General features: G+C 35.3%; 3 protein-coding genes across 3 annotated transcripts; 1 reads left to right on the forward strand and 2 right to left on the reverse strand.

Moving 5' to 3' along the window:
* Positions 1-4948: 4948 nt before the first annotated feature.
* On the forward strand, positions 4949-5890 carry LOC308418086 (olfactory receptor 52E8-like; the record flags this gene model as incomplete). Its single annotated transcript, XM_080913415.1, has 1 exon — positions 4949-5890. The coding sequence occupies one exon, from the start codon at positions 4949-4951 to the stop codon at positions 5888-5890; it is 942 nt and encodes a 313-aa protein (XP_080769541.1).
* A 4539-nt stretch (positions 5891-10429) lies between these two features.
* LOC308417724 (olfactory receptor 52E4-like) lies at positions 10430-11368 on the reverse strand (the record flags this gene model as incomplete). Its single annotated transcript, XM_080913041.1, has 1 exon — positions 10430-11368. One exon carries the CDS (start codon positions 11366-11368, stop codon positions 10430-10432), a length of 939 nt encoding a protein of 312 aa, XP_080769167.1.
* Positions 11369-23006: 11638 nt separating this feature from the next.
* On the reverse strand, positions 23007-23960 carry LOC308418040 (olfactory receptor 52N5; the record flags this gene model as incomplete). The annotated part of the gene is made up of 1 exon (XM_080913376.1): positions 23007-23960. The coding sequence occupies one exon, from the start codon at positions 23958-23960 to the stop codon at positions 23007-23009; it is 954 nt and encodes a 317-aa protein (XP_080769502.1).
* Positions 23961-25370: the final 1410 nt, after the last annotated feature.

Genomic DNA, 25370 nt, shown 5'->3' on the forward strand with positions numbered 1-25370 from the left:
AGCCCTCATGTATATGGTCACCTGATTTTTGACAAAGGAGCAATAAACATTCAATGGAAAAAGGACAGCCTATTCAACAAATGGTGCTGGTCCGACTGGCACTCAGCATGCAAAAGAATGAAAATAGACCCGTTCTTATCTCCTTGTACAAAGCTCAAGTGTAAGTGGATCAAAGATCTCCACATTAAACCAGATACACTGAAACTTTTAGATGAGAAAGTAGGGAAAACCTTAGAACACATAGGTACAGGAGAAAATTTCCTGAACAAAACACCAATGGCTCAAGCTCTAAGATCAAAGATTAACAAATGGGACTTAATGAGTTTGCAAAGTTTCTGTAAGGCTAAGGACATCGTCAAGAAAACAAAACAGCAACCAACAGAATGGGAAAAGATCTTTACCAACACTACATCAGATAGAGGCCTAATATCCAAGGTGTACAAGGAACTCAAAAAGCTAGACACCAGAGAATCAAATAACCCTATTAAAAATGGGGTACAGAGCTAAACAAAACGTTTTCATTTGAGGAACACCGAATGACCGAGAAACACCTGAGGGAGTGCTCGACATCCTTAGCCATCAGGGAAACGCAAATCAAAACAACCCTGAGATACCACCTCACATCAGTCAGATTGGCCAAGATCCAAAACTCAGATGACAGCAGATGCTGGCGAGGCTGCGGAGAAAGAGGAACACTTCTCCACTGTTGGTGGGGTTGCAAGCTAATACAACCACTCTGGAAATCTGTCTGGCGATACCTCAGAAAATTGGATATAGTACTACCTGAAGACCCAGCTATTCCACTTCTGGGCATATACCCCAGAGACACTTCAATACACAACAAAGATATATGCACCACAATGTTCATAGCGGCTCTATTTATAATAGCCAGAAGCTGGAAGGAACCCAGATGTCCTTCAGAAGATGAATGGATACAAAAATTGTGGTACATATACACAATGGAATACTACTCAGCCACCAGAAACTATGACTTAACCAAATTCTTAAGAAAATGGCTGCATCTAGAGAATATCATCCTGAGTGAGATAACCCAGTCACAAAAGAACAGACATAATATGCAGTCACTGATAGTGGGATGCTAACCCCAGAGGCTTGCACTCCCCCAGAAACAACTCACAGACTGTATGAAGTCCAAGAAATAAAAAAAACAAAAAATATATACATATATTTACAAAACAAGAAGACTTTGACTATTTCCATGTTCTGTTTTGTTTTGCATGTACTTTACGCTTATTGTAACTATTAGGTTTTCAATGCATACTGTCAAGCCCTTGAAAAAAATCAAGTTCTGACGAAAAAAATATATTCTCATGGTTTTATATAAAAATTATTTCAGTGTCTGAAAAAACAGTACTGACAAAAATGTATAATTTTAAGGAAAAAATGTTTAAAATCTGTACATTTATCTTTGTTTTGTAAAATAAAGTCATTTTTTTAAAAAAAAGAAATGTTCAACACCCTTAGTCATCACAAAAATGAAAATCAAAAAGACCCTGGACACCAAAAAAAAAAAAAAAAAAAAAAAAAAGGAATGATAACCAAATGAGTGTCTGTGGTAAGGAGTAATCTGGACAGCACTTCAACAGCCTATGCCAAATATAGTAAGAGTATATAATTCAATTATTTTAGTTGAAATTTGTAGGAATTGGATTTAATAGATAAGATAAACATACAAAGACTATCTTTGCATACTATATAATCTTCAGATGCCAACCAGATGAAAAACTTTATAATTATCACCTATAACTAAATTCATCTTACCTATGAGCTTCAGCTATTTTTGAACTTCTTAAATTGTAAAAAGTAATGTGTTCATTACAGAGAGAAACTATTTTAAATTGAAACTTAAGGTTTATTCATTACCTGATAGTGGCTGACAACCATATTAACACTGGAGTTTAAGTCACAAATAAAATAAATCTGTTCCAGTTTATACTGACAGCTATTGGTGGGGACATATGTGTATTGTTTTGTTCATTATTTTCTAGTGTTGTGTTTGAGCATTCTCCTATTAACATGAAAATCATATACCAAATATTTCATTGTTCCTTGTTATTGCGTCAAAACATCCACATGCTGACATACAAAATAAATCTTCTCATATTCCACTTGTCAAAAAAAAAAAAAAAAAAGAAGAAGACGATTCCAAATTGAATAATCACATAGAATATTTGTTACAGAATCAGATCTATGGAGAATGTTAGAAGCAAACACTCTGACATCAGAAAAGGCCTTCCTGAGAATGAGCCACACAGGGCAGGTAAATGACTGACAGGTGACTCGTGCTACTTTCTCTCTCTGTTCCTCACACCTCTGTCACATCCCTCCAACTGTCACCCCATTGACCGCCAGGGTTGATTCAGCTGATCTGGCTGGCTAGGCGAGTGTCCCCTTCCTCCCTCACTGCTCCATGTGCGTCCCTGCCGAAGCTGCATGCTTGGTCGAAGAGGACGACCTTAACCCGAATAGAGGACCGTCTTCGGTCAAGGGTATACGAGTAGCTGTGCTCCCCTACTAGAACCTCCAAACAAGTTCTCAAGTCGCATTTCTCTAATTAGAGATTTTAGTTTGATATTTTCTCTCACCAATCACGCTTTTTATTTTTTTGAAATTGATTTTGATTTCCTATGCTCTCAAGGCTGTACATATAGTACAAGATCCTGATATCCTTGGCTCATAGATATGTGTTCTGTTTTCTATTATTAATATTAATATTAATTTAGCTAACTCAAGGGTCTACTGTTCATAGATTATTTTCAGAAAAACACTCACCCTTGGTTCTTATTTAAAAATGTGCCATCATAACAAAAGTCCTAGAGACTAAGAATGGAGGGAATATAGCTCAGATGACTTTAAATTATGATTGTAAGAGACATCAGAATTAATAAAAAGCATTTCAGAAATAATTTGGGTGAAATCTGGTAGTGCTAATTATAATGAGAAATGCAGCTCAAGAAACAAATGAACAATGAAGAACTAGTACTATAGCATATACCCAGGAAAATACTTTGAGAAGAACACTGGAAACATCAAGAGGCTACAGAACAGCTTTATGTTAACAGTATAGGTATTCTTATGGAAGCAAATGTGAGGATGTTTCATTAATTCCAGAAATGTACTGTTTCTTGCCTTCCTTTTGAGTAGCAACTGATACCATGTTAAACTTCAAATCATTTCATGAAATCACCATTTTTTTTTACCAGTTGTTAAATTCTCATGGTAATAATGTTGACAACAATAGCAATCACTGTTACCTGTGATTGGAACCAAGTTTGATGGTATATGGATTATTTTTTAAAAAAGTGAGCACTTCATATTGGTTTGAGGTATAGAAGGCATAAATGAAAGTCCAAGGGTTAGTGCTTTAAGACAAAATCAATCTCTCAGAAAATAATAACTTTATATCTATGATTATTAATGTTGCATTAAATTTTGAGAAGCCACAGCCTTATAAATTATGATCCTTGTTCCAAAGATCCAAAAAAAGACATTCAGCCATTAGTGGCAAAATTAAAGAAACACAAATCTAGAAAATGCAAAAGAGTTAATGTGGTTCTAAAAATACTAAGAATTTCATAATGCATATATAATTTACTCTTCTGTGGTATTGGGAGATAACCTGATCTATGAATATAAAGATAAGAATACTATGTTCATTTATTATCATGTTCTTTTATAGGTGTTATCACTTGGCTAGCCAAGGGATTTTGGCCTATTTAGCAACACCAGGCATGAGTTCCATTTTGTGGAGTAGGTATTATTATTATTAAATGACATTTTTATTATTAAATATTATTATTACTATTACAACCTTTATTATAATTATTTTATCATCGTGTGTGCATGTGTTTTGTGTGTACAGGCATGTGAATGCAGTGCCCCTGGAGGCCTGAGCACATCTTCCTGATGCTGTAATAATAGGTGGTAGTGAGCTGCCTTACATGAACCTTGCGTCCTCTGAAAGATGACTGTGGACTCTTATTCACTGAACCATCTCGTCAGCTTCTGTAGAAGGCTTTAAATCCAATGAAAAACATGTTTGTTTTCTTCCATACCACTCATGTTACTATTGCACTAGTGAGTTCATCTTGCCAGGCTGATTGTTACTGGGAGTCTCATAGATGGTTTATCTTTTTCTCTTGTAGTTTACATAGCATCCCCAAGTATTATGAAAATTATTCAGGAGGAATAACGTTTGAGTACTGGATTGATTTTATTTTTATGTTATATATCTCAAAAGTGTGATGTCTTCAGCAATAGTATTTTATTTTCTAGATGGTAACCAAAAAATAATGGCAGTAGCCTGTAGACAGCCAGTCAAGAAGAGGTAACACATACACGACACTTGGCCTTTAGTTGATAGCCTATATTGTTTGGTTAGCATTGTCCCTGATTATAGTTATTTATAGGAAAGTTGAGGACCAGGCAAGAGTTCCCTTGATTATAAGTGGAAATGGGCAATGGCATATATTCTACTCATACTTCTAGTATAAGGACCATTTGAAGAACATTTTTGAAAGCTACAGTATTATCTGTGGTCTAAACTTTTAATCATTTATCAGATAACATTTTCCCACAATTCATAAATATACAGTTCAAAATGTTGCAGTTTAAACAGAAGGCTGTGTGACCTGACTAGGTTCACCTCCTCACAAGACAAGATTTATATAAAAATAAAACTTTATTTAAGTTACCTAGAAGAGAGTCTAAAAAGTAATTCATTTGTTAAGAAATATTCACCTTTGTATTCCATTTAATCAGGGGAAAGAAGAGAAGAGATATGAAGGAAATCAGATTGGCATACTCCATGATAAGGAAGACTAATGACATCCTTCCTGTTCTTATTCGTTATTAGTGCTGATAAGGAGTTTTCAAGTTCTATGTAGATTCCTTCAAATGAGTCTGCCCATCAGACGCTCCTGACAGCATGTCACCAGGCAACAGCTCATGGATTCATCCTTCATCCTTCCTGCTCGTGGGAATCCCAGGACTAGAAGAGGTGCAGTTCTGGCTTGGTTTGCCATTTGGAACAGTCTATCTTATTGCTGTCCTAGGGAATGTCACTCTTCTCCTTCTGATACAACTTGAGCACAGCCTTCACCAGCCTATGTTCTACTTATTGGCCATGCTGGCTCTCACTGACTTGGGCCTGTCTACGGCAACCGTTCCTAGAGCACTTGGAATATTCTGGTTTGGTTTCTATAAGATTTCCTTTAGGGACTGTATAGCTCAAATGTTCTTCATACATCTGTTTACAGGCATGGAAACATTCATGCTTGTAGCTATGGCCTTTGATCGCTACATTGCCATCTGTAACCCTCTCCGATACAACACTATCCTCACCAACAGAATGATCTGTATTATTGCTGGAGTTGGATTATTAAGAAATTTCGTTTTGGTTTTTCCGCTGATATTTCTCATCCTAAGGCTTTCATTCTGTGAGCACAATATTATACCACACACATATTGTGAGCACATGGGCATTGCCCGGCTAGCATGCATCAGCATCAAGGTTAACATATTATTTGGATTATTACTTATATCTATGATACTTCTGGATGTTATTTTGATTGCTATGTCCTATGTGAAAATTCTTCATGCTGTGTTCAAACTCCCATCCTGGGAAGCCAGGGTCAAAGCTCTTAATACCTGTGGTTCCCATGTGTGTGTGATCTTGGCTTTCTTCACTCCAGCCCTTTTCTCCTTCTTGACTCATCGATTTGGGCACAACATTCCACGATATATCCATATCCTCCTTGCTAACTCATATGTAATCATTCCTCCAGCTCTTAACCCTATCATTTATGGGGTGAGAACCAAGCAGATTAGAGATCGTGCAGTGTTGATAATATTTTGCAAGGAAGTTTAACTGTGAACCTCTCATTTTTAGTAATCCAGTCCCTTTTCCTTCATGAAGAATAGAACTTTTGTGTAAATAAGCTGAAATATAAAAATTGCTTTACAAAATAAAAACACAGTATTTCTGTATTTATGGGCATCCAAGTAAGAAGGCATTCTCCCAAATGACAAAAATACATATACATATATTTGAGAAATAAGGATACAGTACTAAAGTATAAAGAAATAAAAAGAATAAGGGAAACACCTAGGTTAACCACCAGGAACCTTCTTATCTTTATATTGAACCACCCAAAATCTACAAAGATATCTTAGTACAGTTAAGCCAGGGCAAAACGTTTACCAAGATCTTTTATTTTCACTTCCTATACAACAAACTCTGTGTCTTCCAGAATGTGTGTGTGTGTGTGTGTGTGTGTGTGTGTGTGTGTGTTACAATTAGAGGAAGAACCTATAAATAGACAAAAGTTTAGAGTCCCCTTCAAGCATGAAGGAATTCTTCTATATGACAAGTATATCTCTTTCACATGCATTCTAGAAATGTGCAGTAATTGAAGGATGGTTCAGGGATCCAGTAAGTCTTGGTGAGGGATGACTGAGCCAAGTCTTAACTCATCCTCTGACCTTCATAGTTTCTATCTGGTACTGATCACTGAAAAATATCTAAAATTTGCTTTATGGGCTAGAGAGGTGGTGGCCCAGGTGTTAAGAGCACTGACTGCTCTTCTAAAAGTCCTGAGTTCAATTCCCAGCAACCACATGGTGGGTCACAACCATCTGTAATGGGATCACATGCCCTCTTCTACTCTGTCTGAAAACAGCTACAGTGTACTCACATAAAATAAAATTTAAAAACGTTGATATTTACAGTATGCTAAGAAAATGAAATCTGCAAATCCAATACTGTAATATGATGTTTGTAACTTATATCAGACACTATATTTGAATTGATACTTTATAAAACATTTTTATACATGAAAAATAAAAAGACAACCATCCAACATTTGAAAATGTAGTCATCTTTCAAATAGGTAGTTCATAAAGAAATTAGTGAAAAACACATGAAAACTCCCCAGGAAATACAAATTAGGTAATAATGAAATGAGACCAGATAATTAGGCCTTTAAGTCTCTGATCCTTTTTGTTTCTCAATTTTCTGTCTCATCCCCACTTCATGAAAATTCAATGGCTCTCATAACCTATGACACACAGAGAAACCCAGTGAAAAATCTTAACAATTACCACTTTGTTTTCATCTTTGATTGACTCAGTTTTCTCTGTATCTTAGGATTTTGACTCTTTATCATTTTGTCTGAACTAGATAAGATGTTTGAGCTATATCAGAAACTATCATTTATTAACATACAAGTATAGTCTTTAGAAGTGTGAGATATTGACCCTGGGATAGAAAACTAACAAGTAGGCGTAGGAACCAACTCTTCTAAATAGTGACACTTGGTCTGTAACAAAAGCATCACTCACTGCAGTGTCAGAGAGATGGACTTACGAAAGAAAACTGGTTTTGCCTCAACTGAGAAACTCATAAGAAAATTGATCCTTATTATATATCATATGTAAAAATCAATTCTGGATGGAACATTAGCCTGAAGGTAAAGGTAAGATCTAAAAGAACATTTCCATGGCATTGGCTTAGGAAGAGACTTCTTTAATAGAACACCAAGAATGTTAATCCTCATAAGAAACACTTCACAGCTAGTGAAAATTTGAATTCCTTGAATTTGTCATCAAATTAATTATAAGATAATCTGTATAGATAGTGAAATGAAAACAAATCCCTGAGAAAGATAGCAACCCATAAAAATAGCTTTATAAATTCATAGGACAGAATACTGATTTCTAAAGATTAAACATGACATTTAAATGGTGTCTCACTAACAAGGAAAAGTTAATGAGCAATAGCCAGTAAATTCACATTAGACATTAGGAAATTATGTATCACAACCATAGTACATTGTATATGTACTCAGCTAATGGTACAAAGAAAATGAACATCCATCCTCCGAGCTCCCAACAAAACTAATGGTGTTTGTAAGAATGTATAGCAATTATTGTTATCATACACAATTGAAAAACCTGTAATTAAGATGTAATATTGGGGGCTGGAGAGATGGCTCAGTGGTTAACAGCACTGACTGCTCTTCCAGAGGTCTTGAGTTCAATTACCAGCAACCATCTGTAATGAGATCTGTTACCCTCTTCTGGTATGTCTGAAGACAGCTACACTGTACTCATATACATAAAATAAATAAATCTTTTAAAAAAAGATATAATATTGGAAAACTGGTACTTTCCATTTATGCTAAGATTATATTTATCACACATCAATGATACTATGGAGAGTTTTAAATGGAGATTAAAGATCTCTAAAACAATATGTACAGAAATATTAAAGATAATTTAATTAATAAGAGTAAAGAATTAGATAAAAGTCAAACATTTATCTAAAATGGATAATTTAGTGTATTTATTTAATGCAATACAAGCAATAAATTACAGGTATTTGAGATCATGTGAATAAACACACAAACTTATATGTGAGTATAAATACATCTCATACATATGTATAATATATTGAATGTAAAATTTATAAGATTATCTCAAATATTAGATAAAAATGACTATGTTGGTAGTAATTAACTGGTCAGAGTATAAAGACTTATTCTGTATTGATAGTAGCTCAACATATTTTGTGGTTGCAAGATCAGGTCTCTGTAAAGTATGCACATTCACATGCGAATATTTTTTGTGAGATGTTATAAAACAAAAATCTCAAAATGTACTTTGAGTCATGCCAAATTAGCATGTGGATGTTACTTTGTAACTCAAAACCTAACAATTCCATAAGAAAAAAAACTACTGTGTCACTCATCAGGGGGCACCTGATGTCTAATTTACAACCCCAATGATAAAGTAGTAGTAGGCCCAGGACAGCCCCATAGTCTTATGTCTCCAGCTCCTTGGTGCATCTGCTCAATGATATTAATGTAGGCAGAAGGCTGAGGAGTGTTGTGAATGGAAAAAGCTCTAAAAAGGAAAGAAAAGAGGGAGGAAGTACATTAGGTTTGAGGATGTGTAGTAAATTCAAGTCACTGAAAGGAATCATAATATTTCAAAAACAATATTTGGAAGTTTATTATTTCTGTGTTTATAAAAGTTTATTAAGCTTACTTTACTCTGTGCTTGTTGTATCTGAGATTTTGAAAACAAAAACATGCATTGCTAAGCAATTATTTTGTGAGTAGGAAGACAAGGTGAGGTATACACAAATCAAAATTGTGCAAAGTGAGTTTATAACTATGGCACCTATCAATTCACAAGAAGAAACACAAGGTGAAAATGGCTAGGCATTCCAAGATTCTTAACACAAGGTCAATGAATGGATAACTAAATTCATGAGTCTGAAGATAATTGCTCTAGAAAACTTTAAGTTTGACTTTTCTTTTGAAAATATTATTTATATGTATGGAGATCCATCCATTCTTCTCAACCGTAAATTTTCTACTTTATTAATGATTCATGAAGTTGTCATTTTTCCTTCTGCTCTCTCCCTATCATTTCTCCCACCGTCCCTCATTCTTCATCATTATCTGTCGCTTCCTCTTCCTCTATACTTCTATATTTACAAATTTATCTATCAGTACTAAACACACATACATACACAAAAATGTATACACATTCTTCAGAGAGTGAATTAGTTATTTTGAAAAGTAGCTAAAGTTGGAGAAGATCTCATAGATAGAATAGGCATGGAAAATGAAAATAAAACACTTAGACATGTTAAACACCTTATTGGTTTTATATTTCCAAAACTAAGTTTGTAATATGTAATAAAATATCAATACAAATATGGAATAAAAACAAAAAATTAAGAAATACTGAAAGAGCACTAAAATTATTAAAAATTCATAATATTTAACATATGCATACAGATGTATATATTATATATTCATATATAATGTATATATACATATGATATAGCTCATTTTGTTGATATTATATGTGTACATTATACATACATTTTTATATATTGTATATATGTGTATATAATGCCAACAGAATGGAGTACATCCTGTGCACCGCTTAGAGATAAATTAGAAAATAATGTAACTTTACAAATTAAGTGTGTCAGTACTTAGGAATTTTACATGTTCTCCTTTAGTTAATTCTGTGTGTTTGCTTATATGCAGTGTGCAACAGTATATGCATCTGTAGAGGTTAGAAGAAAGCTTGTAGGAGGTGCTCCTTTTCTTCCACAAAGGAGGTTCCTGTCATTGAAATCAGGTTATCATGCTTAGTGGCAAGTGTCTTTATCCTTTGACCCCATCTGTTGGCCAGTATGCCATACATTTTCATAGTGATTGTTTTTATATTCATTGTACCATATGTTCTGTATTAGGCATGTAATGAAATAATAAATATAATAATGTTAATGTTACAACATTATTTTTCTCTTGTTATATTTTTTGTAGTTACAAAATACAATCCTTTTTCTCCCAGAGTAAGATGCATCTCTTTGAGATGGCTTACATCAACTTTTCTTCCAAAAAATGTTTAAAACCTGCTCCCGAATCTGCTTAGTCCTTACCCCATAGATGACAGGATTCAGAGCAGGGGGAACAACAACATATAGATTAGCCAGGAGAATATGAATGTATGCAGGAACATTCCTGCCAAACCTGTGTGTCATGAAGGAGAAAAAAGCTGGAGTAAAGAAGACCAGGATGACACAAATGTGGGAGCCACAGGTGTTAAGTGCTTTGAGTCTGGCTTCCCGGGATGGAAGGCAGAAGACGGCTTGTAGGATCCGAATGTAAGAGATGGCAATTAGAAATACATCAGCAAGCACCATTGATATAAGAATCAACCCAAATATCATGTTTACCTTTATGTTGGCACAGGCCAGACGAGCAATCCCCATGTGTTCACAGTATGTATGAGGTATTACATGGTGACCACAGAAAGGAAGCCTCAAAATGAGAAACACTAGAGGGATGACCAAAATGAAATTTACTCCAAACACCACCACTAGGATAAGTCCTATTGTTCTGTTTGTGAGAATCTGGCTGTACCTCAGAGGATTGCAAATGGCAACATATCGGTCAAAGGCCATGGCAACCAGCACAACAGTCTCCATTGCAGTGAATATGTGGATGAAGAACATCTGGGCCACACATCCCCCGAAGCTAATCTCCTGTAAATTAAACCAGAAGATGCCCAGCATCTTGGGAATCGTGGATGTGGATAGGCCTAGATCAATGGAGCCTAGCATTACCAAGAAGTAAAACATGGGCTGATGAAGACTGGGTTCATTCTTGATCACAAACAAAATAATGATGTTCCCAGCCAGAGCAATCAAATACACAAAGCCAAAAGAAAAACCAATCCACAAATGCATCTTTTCAAGGCCTGGAACTCCCAACAAGATGAAAAATAAGGGGTGGAATTCAGTCCCATTTAAACTGGACATTCCCTCTCTGTCCTTGAAATCTGAAAGGAAAAATATAACCCTCAGTCATTTGAAATGTGTACATGCATATATCATCCATCTATGTGAACATATACACAAACACACAGCTATTATGATGAAGGCCCTTTCTTTAGAAGGTGACATTTAAGTACATGAATGTTATGGCTTGAATTATTAATTAACATTAAACATCTAAGACATAGGATGATAATGATTTGCATTCTTGAAAGAATGTTTGTTTGCACTCAGGGCTTGCATGTGCTAAACAAATGATCTACCACTGAGTTACTGGTCCAGGCTACATACAGAACACACTTCTATGAACACTGGGTATCTTGAAGACCATTGAAACCAGTTAGTGTTCTACCCCTCTCCAGAAATAAAGTGGCTCATGCCAAGCAAATGCCATAAACAGTAAGACTTTATGGTGATATCACTATCATCCCTTCAAACAATTAAGAATTAGTTTAAAAAATCTTATATAGTTCTCTGCACACCGACAAAAGTAATCAACACTGTAATCTCCAACTATGTTGTTTTCATATTTTTACCTATTTTGCAGTGTTGGGAACCAAACCCTGGGTATGATGCATGTGGGGTAACTGTTCGAGCTTTAAGTAAATGTAATGCCACTTATGAAGAAAGATAGGAATAAAGGAAAGATGAAAGGGGAAGGAATAAAGAAAGGGAGGATGAAAAGAAGGGAAGAAGGAAGGAAGGAAACAAGGAAGGGACCTTTATAGACATATGAAGTATGGAATAACAGTGATGGCAGTCACTTTTGGAGAAAGGGGTTTAGGACACTCAGTCCCCTTCTCTTTGTGGGTCTGGGAATCAGGTTTATGAGGAAGAGAAAGTGTTTTGTTTTCTTTTTCTTTGTGGAGCTAGAAAGTTATGGGAGATTTTTCTTTCTCCTTTCTCTTTTATTCTCTTTCTTCTCTCTCTTTTCCCCTTTCCCATTCTTTTCTCTTTTTCTTTATATCTTATGCTCTTTTTATTCTCACTATTTCTCTTTTATTTTTTTTCTATTTCATCCTTTCTCTTTTTTTAATAAGTAAAACTCAATTTCAAATATATATATATATATTCCCCCCAAGAAAATTTTCAAGCTGTATTTTGAAATGTCTATAGATACTTAACTTTTTTTAAAAAGAGAAAAAATCTCTTTTGCCCTTTTTGTTTTCTCTCAAAGAAGACACAACATTGGATGTGTAGGTAATGGGTAACAATTCTAAGAAGAGTTAGGGGAGGGTCTAGATGATCAAAATGCATTGTATAAAATTCTCAAAGAATGAATGAAAAATCTGCATAAACATAAAACAATGAGCCTTATATTAAAACATTTTAATACATGTTTTTAGATAATATGAAACAGAGAAGAAACAGCACAAAAGACATTACCCCTGCTCTAACATTCAAACATCTGCAATGTCTATGTTATATAGTCTGAAACATTCTGGTATCCTACAGGTCCAACAGCATCTCAGAAGTGTCCTATATCCCTGTCTGTCATATTTCATCTTTTTTGTTTTAGTACCTTACTCCAGAGCCTAGACCTCAGCAACAGCAGCTGTGTTAGCCATGATTTGTGGCCTGTGGCCTTTCAGGGTAGACAGAGAAGGACCTCCCCCTTCTGGCTTCTGTGTGTTGTGTCTGAGAAGCAAAATTTATCCTTCTGCTTTAGTAGAGTTTTCACTGCTAATCCGTCACCCACAGGACCATAATTCCCTAAGGATTTAAAATTTTCTCTTTATGGAAGAAAATAGTTAATCCTCCTGTGACTGCATTTTTTTGAACCCTGGAATTAATGACAACCACCTTAGATTACACTCTAATAATCCCTACAGAATCTCTCACTAAGCTCTGTTTTCAGTGTGCAGCATGAACCATTAGAGATGACTTGGATTTTCAATCACAGAGCAGTATTATGCCATATTCTTCTTAGGGTAGGGTTTCATTGGCTGAGGTTTAAGGTTCTAGATATGTCTCACTTGCATGAAGAGACTTCCCAGCAGTTGATCCTGTAATTTTGTGTTACATTCCTTATATTCTGACATTACTCAGGTAGAATATAAATTGGGCTCCTCAGATTAGGTGAAGATTCTCACATTCCATTTTGATTTTCCCATGAATCAGCACTTTATGACCTTAGCCCCTTGATTCCTAGAAAAAGACAGAAAGTACTATCATCTCTCTCTCTTTCTCTATCTCTCTCTCTCTCTCTCTCTCTCTCTCTCTCTCTCTCTCTCTGTATCATCCATCTATCTATCATCTATCTATCTATCTATCTATCTATCTATCTATCTATCTATCTATCTATCTATCTATCTATTTATTTTTAACATAGCAAACAAACTCTGAGATCTGTCTGCCTTTGTAAACACAAACAATAAGATTAGCTGGGTGGGATCTTTCCTTGAGATCAACATTCCCTTAATCTCTTTATCTCCTTTAATATCTTTCTGACAAGCTGGCTTATTAGTACAGCTTTTAGGTCCATGAAGCCCCTCATGTAATTCATATTACATTCTTATATTTTGCATAGTTGAGAAATCCTATAAAGAACAGTTCTTATACTGATTTATGTATTATCAAACTCATATTTGCAGAGTTCTTTTGCACAGTCTGAAGGGCTATTCCAAAGATCACAGCATCACAGAGACACATTCTTGCTGCCTGGAATCATGCTTTCTCTGATTATCATGGAGTAATTAACCTTGGCAGAGGAGACATTCACCCAAAGGAGGACCATAAAGAAAAATATATACATTATTATATAAAGAAGACTTTACCTACAGCAACTAGCTCATGGAGGCCCAAGCCCTCCTGACTATGACTGTGTCACATCGTCTCTTCTCTGGCTACACAGAACTTGGCATCTCCCCTTTCTGTTTTAATTCAAGAGTGCCAATCTTGATTGTGAGTGTTGTTATTTGGTGCTCAATTTGCTTGATGCAGAATGGAAGAAACAAAACCAGTAACAATAAACCAATTGGTATTCCTCCATTTATCAGCAAAGTCATCCAGGAAGACAAACAAGTGTGCACCACAGAGACAAAAGCTACAGACATCTCCTCAACAGCAGTGGCTTCCACAGTAGAATTATTAATAATATCAATGAACTTATGATGTAAGAAGTCTGTATTCAAAGCCAAATTAGAATCCTTCCGGAGTCCTTTTAAATGAGACTGAATGTTAGACCAGTCATGTTCAGAGGTATTATACTCTTGGGGCTGGGGGAGGGGCTTACACAGACCCAACAGAACAGTGAATGGAATTGCACCAAGAGACTGATCTTAATAGTTTGAATTTGATTTCCAATAAATAAAACTGCTTCTTCTAAAGCATTAAGCCTATCCTGGAGTTCCCTATCAATAGTCTGGTAGATCATGAGTGCTATTTACCCATTTTTGGATATGTGATTTACATGATGTGCTGGGAGAATCTCTTCAACCAAGGGTTCAGTAGATAAAGTAAAACTAGAAATCACACCTTTCAAGGCTGTGATCCCCATTATCAAGGCTGCAACAAATCTTTTATATTCCTTGAGAGCCAAAGTAGCTCTGTACAAAGCCCCTGTACCAGGGTTGGATAACCATGAGCCAGTAACTTAGAAAGGGGCTTCTCCCAGACATTCAGCTGGAAACAATGGAGAACTCCCAAGACTTCCTCTGTTTAATTAGCAATGTTGAATATTTCTGGGTACATTTCTTTCAATGACTTGACTAGCCTTCTTTTCTCATAACAATAGACCTGTGGAATATTCACTACAGGTGTGACTGACTCTGACAAGGTTTTTTGTTTTTTGTTTTTGTTTCACCAAAAGGCAGAACAAAAAGAATCAAAAGAGAGAGGGGGTAATGCACATATTAATCTTTTAACCCTTTGATTAGCAACACATCAGGGGTCCATTGCTATAGACCTAGAAAAGATGCAGAGTGTTAAGGGAATCTTAGTCCTGGAGGTAATACTTTAAGTGGGAAAGACGAATAATGCTTAGTGTTATGACTTCCCTGCATGATATACAATGCAGGGGATCCACTCAAGTGAATCCAGTCACTTACAGAATCGTGAAAATGACTGAATACCATCCTGTGAAGTCGCCAACTTTTGGAATAGCTTACTATCCAACAAGTTAATGAGAAAATGTAGTTAATCTGATGGAATGTTGTATTGAGCTATTTTATTGAATTAATGATTTATTTTGGGTGTCAAAAAAAGATTTAACCTTGATTTTGCAGCTATATTTCTACTAATGACATTTCATCATTGATTCTTAGAAAATATAAATTAATTGTTGAGGACATTCTTGCCCAAAAGTCCTGATGTTATGGTTCGAATATGTAAAAATAATAATTAGATCAAGAGTGTAGGCATGTAGCTATTCCATAAAATGAACACAACATCACACCAATCTATAGCCCAGAAACCCAGCATAGAACCAAATGTAATTGCCAAAAATGGCGATGGAATGATTCTTAATGTTATTCTGTTACATTTGTCAGAGACCCACAGCCAAATATCATGCAGAGCTCAGGGAATCCCACAGATGAGGGGCAGAATACAGTATAGGAGCCAAACAGGTCAAGGACAGTAGGGAAATACAAACCACAGGATCTACTACACAGGGATCATGGGTACACAAGAGACTGATCCAGCAATCAGGGAACCTGTGTGAATCTAACCTAGGTCTTCCTCATGGATGTTATGATTGTGTAGCTTGGTGTTCTCATGGAACTAAAAGTGGAAATGGTGTTGTTTCTGACTCTTTTGCCTGCTGTTGAGGTTCTTTCCCTTCAACTCCGTTGCCTGGTTCAGTCTTGATATGAGTTATGTGCCTAGTCTTATTGTAAGTTATTATGCCATATTTAGTTGATATCCCTGGGAGGCCTGCTCATTTCTGAAGGGAAATGAAGAAGGAGTAGTTCTGGAGGAGAAGGGAGGTGGGAGGAGGACTTGGAAGAGCAAAGGTAGGGGAAACTGCAGTCAGGCTGTGTTTTATGGAAAAAGGAAACTCATAAATTAGAGAATAAACACAATGTGATAATATATATAAAACATAGATATAATGGTTTAATAAAAGTTTTACTGTACTTTGTGTAAATATAATTTAAATATACCCAAGATAATAACGATTCATTCAAATTTTTAATTACGGTCTTAACTAAAGTGTTGATTTGCCTCTGACACAAATTTTGTAAAGAGGAAATATATGACATTTATATTCTGGAGATGTATTATATATGAAATTTAACTTTTCTGTAAGAAAAGCATTGCATAAAGAAGACTTGATTTCTCAACTTTGGAACTGCTGTATGAAGCTGAACAGGAATAATAGTGAAAAAGTACCATGACTTCACAGATCACACAAATTTTCTCTAGGTTCTGAGCATTCCTTATATAATTCCTCAATAAGCAATTCAACTGATTCTAAAGTGAAGGGTACCAAAGTTGTAAATGAAATATGGTTCTAGAATGAGATTTGACAAAAGTATAAAATTACATTGGAGCAAAACATCCAAGATGCTGGAACAAACCTAGTAGTATTGTTCATTATTGACATATTATGCCAGAAATATTCAGAAGAAAAAAGTTTACACTGTAGAAAACACAGTGTATATAACTGTTGAGAAATAAATCAATACTTAGGATCCATTAAATATAGTCTCCATTGCTGTAAGTAAATTTTTTCTGCAAACTTCTTGAATGATAATGCTTAGTAAACGGCATTTTTTAAAAAATTGACAACTTTATTTTAAAAAACAAAGATAAGTGTACAGATTTTAAAAGCATTTTTGCATAAAAGTATATAAATACATTTTTGTCAGTACTTGGTTTTTTTTAAAGGTTTGATAGTATGCATTAAAATCTTGCTAGATACAATAAACATAAAGTACATGTAAAACAAGATGTAACCTGAAAATAGTCAAAGTTTTCTTGGTGTGCAAAGATTAAGCATAATTTAAGCATAATGGTTTTTCATTTTCATTTATTTTTTTTTTTTTGGACTTTGTTTTTCTTGAACTTCATATACTCTGTAAGTTGTTTCTGGGGTGTCCAGAGCTTTCTGGAGTTAGTATCCAATTATCAGTGACTTCATATTATGTCTGTTCTTTTGTAACTGGGTTACCTCACTCAGGATGATATTCTCTAGATGCATCCATTTTCTTAAGAATTTCATAAAGTCATTGTTTCTGATAGCTGGGTAGTACTCCATTGAGTAAATATGCCACAATTTTTGTATCCATTCATCTACTGAAGGACATCTGGGTCCTTTCCAGCTTCTGGCTATTATAAATAGGGCTGCTATGAACAGTGTGGTGCATATGCCTTGTTGTATGGTACGTTGGAGCTTCTCTGGGATATACCCAGAAGTGGAATAACTGGGTCTTCAGGTAGTACTATGTCCAATTTTCTGAGGAATCACCAGACTGATTTTCAGAGTGGTGGTACCAGTTTACAACCCCACCAACAGTGGAGAAATGTTCCCCTTTCTTCACATCCTTGTCAGCATCTGTTGTGATCTGAAATTTTGATCTTACAGATTCTGGTTGGTGTGAGGTGGAATCTTAGGGTTGTTTTGAATTGCATTTCCCTGATGACTAAGGATGTCAGGCACTTCCTTAGATGTTTCTCAGCCATTCGATATTCCTCAATTGAGAACTTTTTGCTTAGCTCTGTACCACATTTCTAAATAGGATTGTTTGATTCTCAGGTGTTTAACTTCTTGAGTTTTTTGTATACCTTGGATATTAGGCCTCTATCAGATGTGGGGTTGGTGAAGAACTTCTCCCAACCTGTTGGCTGCCATTTTGTTTTCTTGACAGTGTCCTTAGCCTTATAGAAACTTTGCAATCTCCTTAAGTCCCATTTGTCGATATTTGACCTTACAGCACGAGCCACTGGTATTCTGTTCAAGAAAATTTTTACTGTGCCTATGTGTTATAAGGTTTTTCCTACTTTCTCTTCTAATAGTTTCATTGTACCTGGTTTAATATGAAAATCTTTGATCCACTTGAACTTGAGCTTTGTACAAGGAGATTTGAAAGGGTCTATTTTCATTCTTCTGCATGCTGAGGGTCAGTTGGACCAATACCATTTGTTGAAGAGGCTGTCCTATTTCCATTGAAAGTTTACATCTTCCTTTTCAAAAATCAATGGACCATATATGTGAGGGCTCATTTCTGGATCTTCTATTCTATTTCATTGATCCACGTGCCTATCTCTGTACCAGTACCATGCTGTTTTCAGCACAATCACCTTGTAATATAGCTTGAGGTCAGAGATGGTGATTCCCTCAGATGTTTTTTGTTGTTGAGGATGGATTTTGCCATTCTAGGTCTTTTGTTATTCCCAATGAAATTGCATATTGCTTTTTCCAATTCTATGAAAAATTGGGTTGGAATTTTAATGGGGATTGCATTGAATCTGTAGATTAATTTTGGTAGGATGGCCATTTTTACAATTTTGATCCTTCCAATCCATGAGCATGGGAGATTTTTCCATTTTCTGGGATCTTCCTCGATTTCCTTCTTTAGAGATTTGAAGTTCTTGTCATACAGGTCCTTCACTTGCTTAGTTAGAGTCACACCAAGTTATTTTATATTGTTTGTGACTATTGTGAAGGGTATCTTTTCCCTAATTTCTTTCTCAGCATGTTTTTCCTTTGAATAGAGGAAGGCTACTGATTTGTTTGAGTTACTTTTATATCCAGCCACTTTGCTGAATTTGTTTATCAGCTGTAGAAGTTCTCTGTTGGAATTTTTGGGGTCAATTATGTACACTATCATTTCCGCTGCAAACAGTGATGTTTTTACTTCGTCCTTTCCAATTTGTATCCCTTTGATTTCTTTCAGCCAGGATTTCAGTACTATGTTGAATAGGTAGGTGGAAATTGGCCAGCCTTGTCTAGTCCCTGATATTAGTGGGATTGCTTCAAGTTCCTTACCGTTAAGTTTGATGTTGGCTATTGGTTTGCTGTATATTGCTTTTATTATTTTCAGGTATGGGCCTTGGATTCCTTTTCTTTTTAAGACTTTTAACATGAAGGGGCATTGAATTTGTCATATGCTTTCTAATCATCTAGTAAGATGACCATGTGGTTTTTTTCTTTGAGTTTATTTATGTGGTGGATTACGTTGATGAATTTCCTTATATTAAACTGTCCCTGCATCCCATGGATGAACCCTACTTGATCATGGTGAATGATCATTTTGATGTGTTTTTGGATTCAGTATGTAAGGATTTTGTTGAGTATTTTTGCATCAATGTTCATAAGTGAGATTGAGCTGAAGTTCTCTTTCCTTGTAGGATCTTTTGTGGTTTAGGAAGGAGGGTTATTGTGGCCACGAACAATGAGTTAGTTAGTGTTCCATCTGACTCTATTTTGTGTAATAATTTGGAGAGTATTGGTTTTAGGTCATCAATATATGTCTGATAGAATTCTGCACTGAACCCATCTGGACCTGGGCTTTTTTTGGTTGGGAGGCTTTCGATGAGTGCATCATTTTCTTTAGGTGTTATGGAATTATTTAGATGGTTTACCTGGTCCTGGTTTAACTTTATTATCTGGTATCTTTCTAGGAATTCATCCATTTTCTCCAGATTTTCCAGCTTTGTTGAGTATAGGCTTTTGTAGTAGGATCTGATGGTTTCTTGAATTTCTTCAGTTTGAATTGTTGTGTCTTCACTTTCCTTTCTGATTTTGTTAATTTGGATACTCTCTCTTTGCCCTCTAGTTAGTATGGCTAAGGGTTTATCAAACTTGTTAATTTTCTCAAAGAACCAGCTCTTGTTTTTGTTGATTCTTTGAATGGTTCTTTTTGTTTCTATTTGGTCAATTTCTGCTCTGAGTTTGATTATTTCTTGCAGTCTACTCCTCTTCGGTGTATCTGCTTCCTTTTGTTCTAGAGCTCTCAACTGTGCTGTCATGTTGCTAGTGTATGCTCTCTCCAGTTTCTTTTAGAAAGCATTCAGAGTTATCAGTTTTCCTCTCAGTACTGCTTTCATTGCATCCCATAGATTTGGGTATGTTGTGTTTTCATTTTTAATAAATTCTAGAAAATCCTTAATTTCTTTCTTTATGTCTTCTTTGATCGTGCTATTGTTTAATAGAGCATTGTTTAGTTTCCATGTGTATATGGGATTTTTGTTGTTGTTGTTGTCGTTAATGACCAGCCTTAGACCATGGTGATCTGATAGGATGCATGGGAGTATTTTAGTCTTCTTATATCTATTGTGTCTTGTTTTGTGAAGTAAATGGCATTTTCAAGATCAGTATCTACTATTTCATTTATATGTTGTGATTGGCATGATTCTTTAATCATCAAGATCCAGGCTTTTTATCTGTAGGGAACATTTTTTCAAAGAACTGAGAGGCTCCAGAGACTAATGCAGCAATCACAGAACCAGCATTGGTCTGGGCTTGGTCCTTTGCTGTGGTTGTATAGCGTGAGGTTTTCTGAGATTTCTAAAAGTGGGAGATGGAATACCTTTGACTCTTTTGCCAGCTCTTGGGATCTTCTTCTTCCTTCTGGGTTGCCTCATTTAAACTTGATATGAGAATTTGTGCCCAGTATTTTTGCATCTTATTATGTTGTATTGATATCACTGGGAGGCCTATTCTATTCTTTAAGGAAATGGAGGAATTGATCTAGGGAGAAGAGTCGGGGGGCTAGAAGAAGCAGAGCAGAGGAAGGCTGCAATTAGAATATGTTTTATAATATACTACTACTACTACTACTACTACTACTACTAATAATAATAATAATAATAATAATAACAAAAGAAGAAGAACAAGAACAAGAAAAATAGACACCCAAATATCCAATTAAGAATGGTATTTATAAATGGAATGCACTTGACCTGAAGTTATTAGGCTACTAGGTAAAATATAGCCATAAAAAGAAATCCTGAAGATAAAATTCAACATATGAACAAAAAAAAAAAAAAAAAAAAAAAGAAAAGAATCAGCATATGAATTATTTGAAGAACTATCTAATTTCTCTCTATATACTAAGTTCAAAAGGCATGTCATATCACTATAGTTTCTAGAATGGACACATGTTCCTTATTCAAAAATATTAATGTTTTAGCACTCACAATGATCGAGCCTTTTGGTTTAGGGTCCAAATTTGAGGCCAGTCACCTAAATTTGTTCATTTTATTGATTTGTTCATTTATTTATGCCTAGAATTTTATGTTCCAAATTAAGTGTTTGTATATGTTCAACTTAAAGTTGTAAGGGAATTTTCCATTTATCTTTCTGGTCACCATTATTCTCATCAAAATGCTTTATTGGAGGAAATTATGAATAAAAATATTTTGAGTTGTGTAATTAAGGTACTGGCCTTTATAACAGTCAGAGAAGTGATAAGCATTCACACTACAATGAATATAGGGCAATTATAGTAAATTGGATATCTTAGCAGAAGATAAACAGAAGTATAATCATTGAAGAACAGTGTGTCAATAGTTAGACAGCAGTCTATGGAAGGTATGCAACAGCTTTTAACAAATGCTACAGCAGCATAAAAGGTGATCATCTGAAGACCCAGATATTCCACTTCTGGGCATATACCCCAGAGACACTTTAATACACAACAAAGATATATGCACCACAATGTTCATAGCGGCTCTATTTATAATAGCCAGAAGCTGGAAGGAACCCAGATGTCCTTCAGAAGATGAATGGATACAAAAGCTGTAGTACATATACACAATGGAATACTACTCAGCCACCAGAAACAATGACTTAACCAAATTCTTAAGAAAATGGCTGCATCTAGAGAATATCATCTTGAGTGAGATAACCCAGTCACAAAAGAATAGACATAATATGCAGTCACTGATAGTGGGATGCTAACCCCAGAGGCTTGCACTCCCCCAGAAACAACTCACAGACTGTATGAAGTCCAAGAAATAAAGAAAACAAAACAAAACAAAAAAATATTTACAAAACAAGAACACTTTAACTATTTTTATGTTACATTTTGTTTTACATGTACTTTAGCTCATTGTAACTATTAAGTTTTTAAGGCATACAACCAAACCTTGAAAAAATCAAGTACTGACCAAAAAATATATTCATATAGTTTTATATAAAAATTATGTTAAAATCTGAAAAAAAGTACTGAAAAAATGTATAATTTTAAGCAAAAAATGTTTAAAATCTGTACATTTATCTTTGTTTTGTAAAATAAAGTTGTTTAAAAAAAAAAGGTGTTCATCTGCCCCAAGAGAATTAAAAGGTCACAGACAGATGGCTTTTAACTCATAATGGAATCTAATACCAATGAATTATCGGAAGCTGGAGATGAAAAGCACCATTCTACTATGTATGTGGGATTAACTATAACAAAATGTATCTTTACATTAAAATATCATGTTGTATATGTCAAACACAATCTTATCAGACAAGTAAAGATAAATTATTTTTTAAAAATAACAATTGAGAAAAATATGGGAAAAACATTGAGATATAAACCCAGATACAAATTTTCCTCAGCATTCCTGGGAATCTTTCAAATGCATATTCTTGAAGAGGTGATGAAAAACACTGGTGTTTTCCTCCTTGTTGTAGTTTTATGCATCATACCTCTGCTTACTTTCAAAGGGTCAAGAAAAAACTTTTATTGGGTCACCTTGAACCCTTTTCATTATGAAAGAATTTAATAATGCTATCTCTAATCTGTTTGGTCTTCATCCCATAAACAATGGGATTTAGAGTTGGAGGAAGAAGAAGATAAAGATTAGCCACAATGATGTGAAGAGAAGGAGGGATGGTGTGACCTCCGAAACGATGAGTAAAGAAGGTGAAAAAGGCTGGGACATAAGTGATGATGATGGCAGATATGTGGGCTGTGCAGGTGCTGAAGGCCTTCTGCCGAGCATCTGCAGAGGAGAGGCTGACCACTGCCCGGAGGATCATAGTGTAGGACACAGATATACAACAGATGTCAAACACTCCAATCAGGAGTGCAACCATGAGACCATAGATGACATTGATTTTGATGCTGGCACAGGATAACTTTACCACAGACATATGGTCACAATATGTATGGGAGATGACATTGCTTCGGCAGAAGGGCAAACGCTTAACCAAGAATGGAAAAGGAATCATTAGTAACACACCTCTCAAGAATGTGGCAAGGCCAGCTTTGGCAATGACAGGGTTGGTAAGTATGGTGGCATAGCGTAGTGGGTAGCAAATGGCCACATAGCGGTCCAGGGCCATGAGCATAAGCACCCCAGACTCCACACCTGTGAATCCATGCACAAAGAACATCTGAACTAGGCAAGCAGTGAAGTTAATTTCCTTGAGTTTGAACCAGAAAATGAAGAGAGCATTGGGGAGAGTGGTTGTGCAGGTAAACAGGTCAATGAGAGAAAGCATGGCCAGAAAGAAATACATTGGGCGATGTAAGGATTCCTCATAGTAAATGAGGTAAACAAGGCCAAGGTTGCCTACTAGGGAGATGATGTACATTGTACAAAGTGGAAGGGAGATCCATATGTGCACTGCTTCCAGACCAGGAATTCCATTAAGAATGAAAGACTGTGGGGCTTCATATGAGTTGTTGGAAGCCAGCATAACTAATTCAATGGGCGTACACTATTGTTCCAGACTCTAGGCCAAGAAAAAAAATTAAAACACAAAAATTTAATCAGTGGCTTTCCAGATGAAAACCTAAAACTATTGTATAATAAAACTTTTGAGTAGGGTCAGCTAAAGGAGCAGTCATTGAATAATACTCTAGGTAATAATATTCTAGGTAATAATTTGATGATTTTTTAAAAATAATATTCATTTAAGACACCAGTACTTCTTAGTCTCTCTACTGTGTAACTTACCTTGAAGGAGGACACAACCTACAGCAATAAGTTGTTAGATGTGAAGAGCACTCTTAATCTTTTTATATTAAATTAATTTTCTGTGTCAACATGTAATGAGAAGATTATTATTATTTCTATTACATAGCTTCTATTTGCATTTCAGTTCATTCTGTACCAATTGTGTCACTTACTATGCATAATCTAAGAAGAATTTATTATGAAAAACACAGCAAACTAGCAAAGCAATAACCTCTAAGGAGATTACATGAGTAACAAATTAAATCCTAGAACCTGATATGTTCACTCCTGAGTTTTACCAGTAAATTAAATGATGAGCAATATGAAGAGAAGCCAATATTTATAAATTAACTTTACAAAGCCATCATCATCCTGATGCCAAAGGCAGATAAATATCTAGAATAAGGGAGTGAAGGGAAAAGAATTAAAAAGGGAGAAAATGAAAGGAGGGAGAGAAAGAAGAAAGAAATGAAAGGAAGAAATGGAGAAAGGAAAGGAAAAAAAGAGAAAAAGAGGAAGGAAACTGGTTCATATCTTCAATAAACCTGTGTTAAAACCCTCAATAAAATACTGGCAACTTTAGTACATTAGAAATATCACTCATTATGACCAAGCACTGTTGAACAAGAGGGGAAAGGTTGGCCCAGCATAGCGTAAAAGTCAATAAATACAGCATCACATCTGTAGTACCTTCAACATCATATTGGCATAAAAACAGATACATAAAACAATGGAACAGAATAGAGATCTCAGAAATACATCTACAGATTAGTAACCAAATTAATATTTTAATATTTTAAGAGAAATAAAATTACATAGCTTTTCTCCTCCCTCTCCTCCCTCAAGGTTCCCCAGAAACACCCACTCAAACTCTCTCGTGCCCCCACTATCAGATTGCTATCCTCCAATCTTTTAAAACATATATCATATATATTTGTATTTGTATATACAAATATATATATATATATTCAATATGCAAAATTGATTTCTGTTGTTGATGTGCCTATGGTTTTAAGGCTGACCGTTCTGTGCTCAACAACCAATAAGGGGACTCATTCCTAGGAGAGGCTAACTCTCCTTCCTGTGCTCAGTATTTGTCTGTAGTTTTTGTCTAGGGATGGGTCTTAATAAAAGGTCTCTTTTAAAAGGA

Source organism: Micromys minutus (assembly GCF_963924665.1).
Source record: "Micromys minutus genome assembly, chromosome: 2".
In the NCBI taxonomy this organism is placed as follows: Eukaryota; Metazoa; Chordata; class Mammalia; order Rodentia; family Muridae; genus Micromys; species Micromys minutus.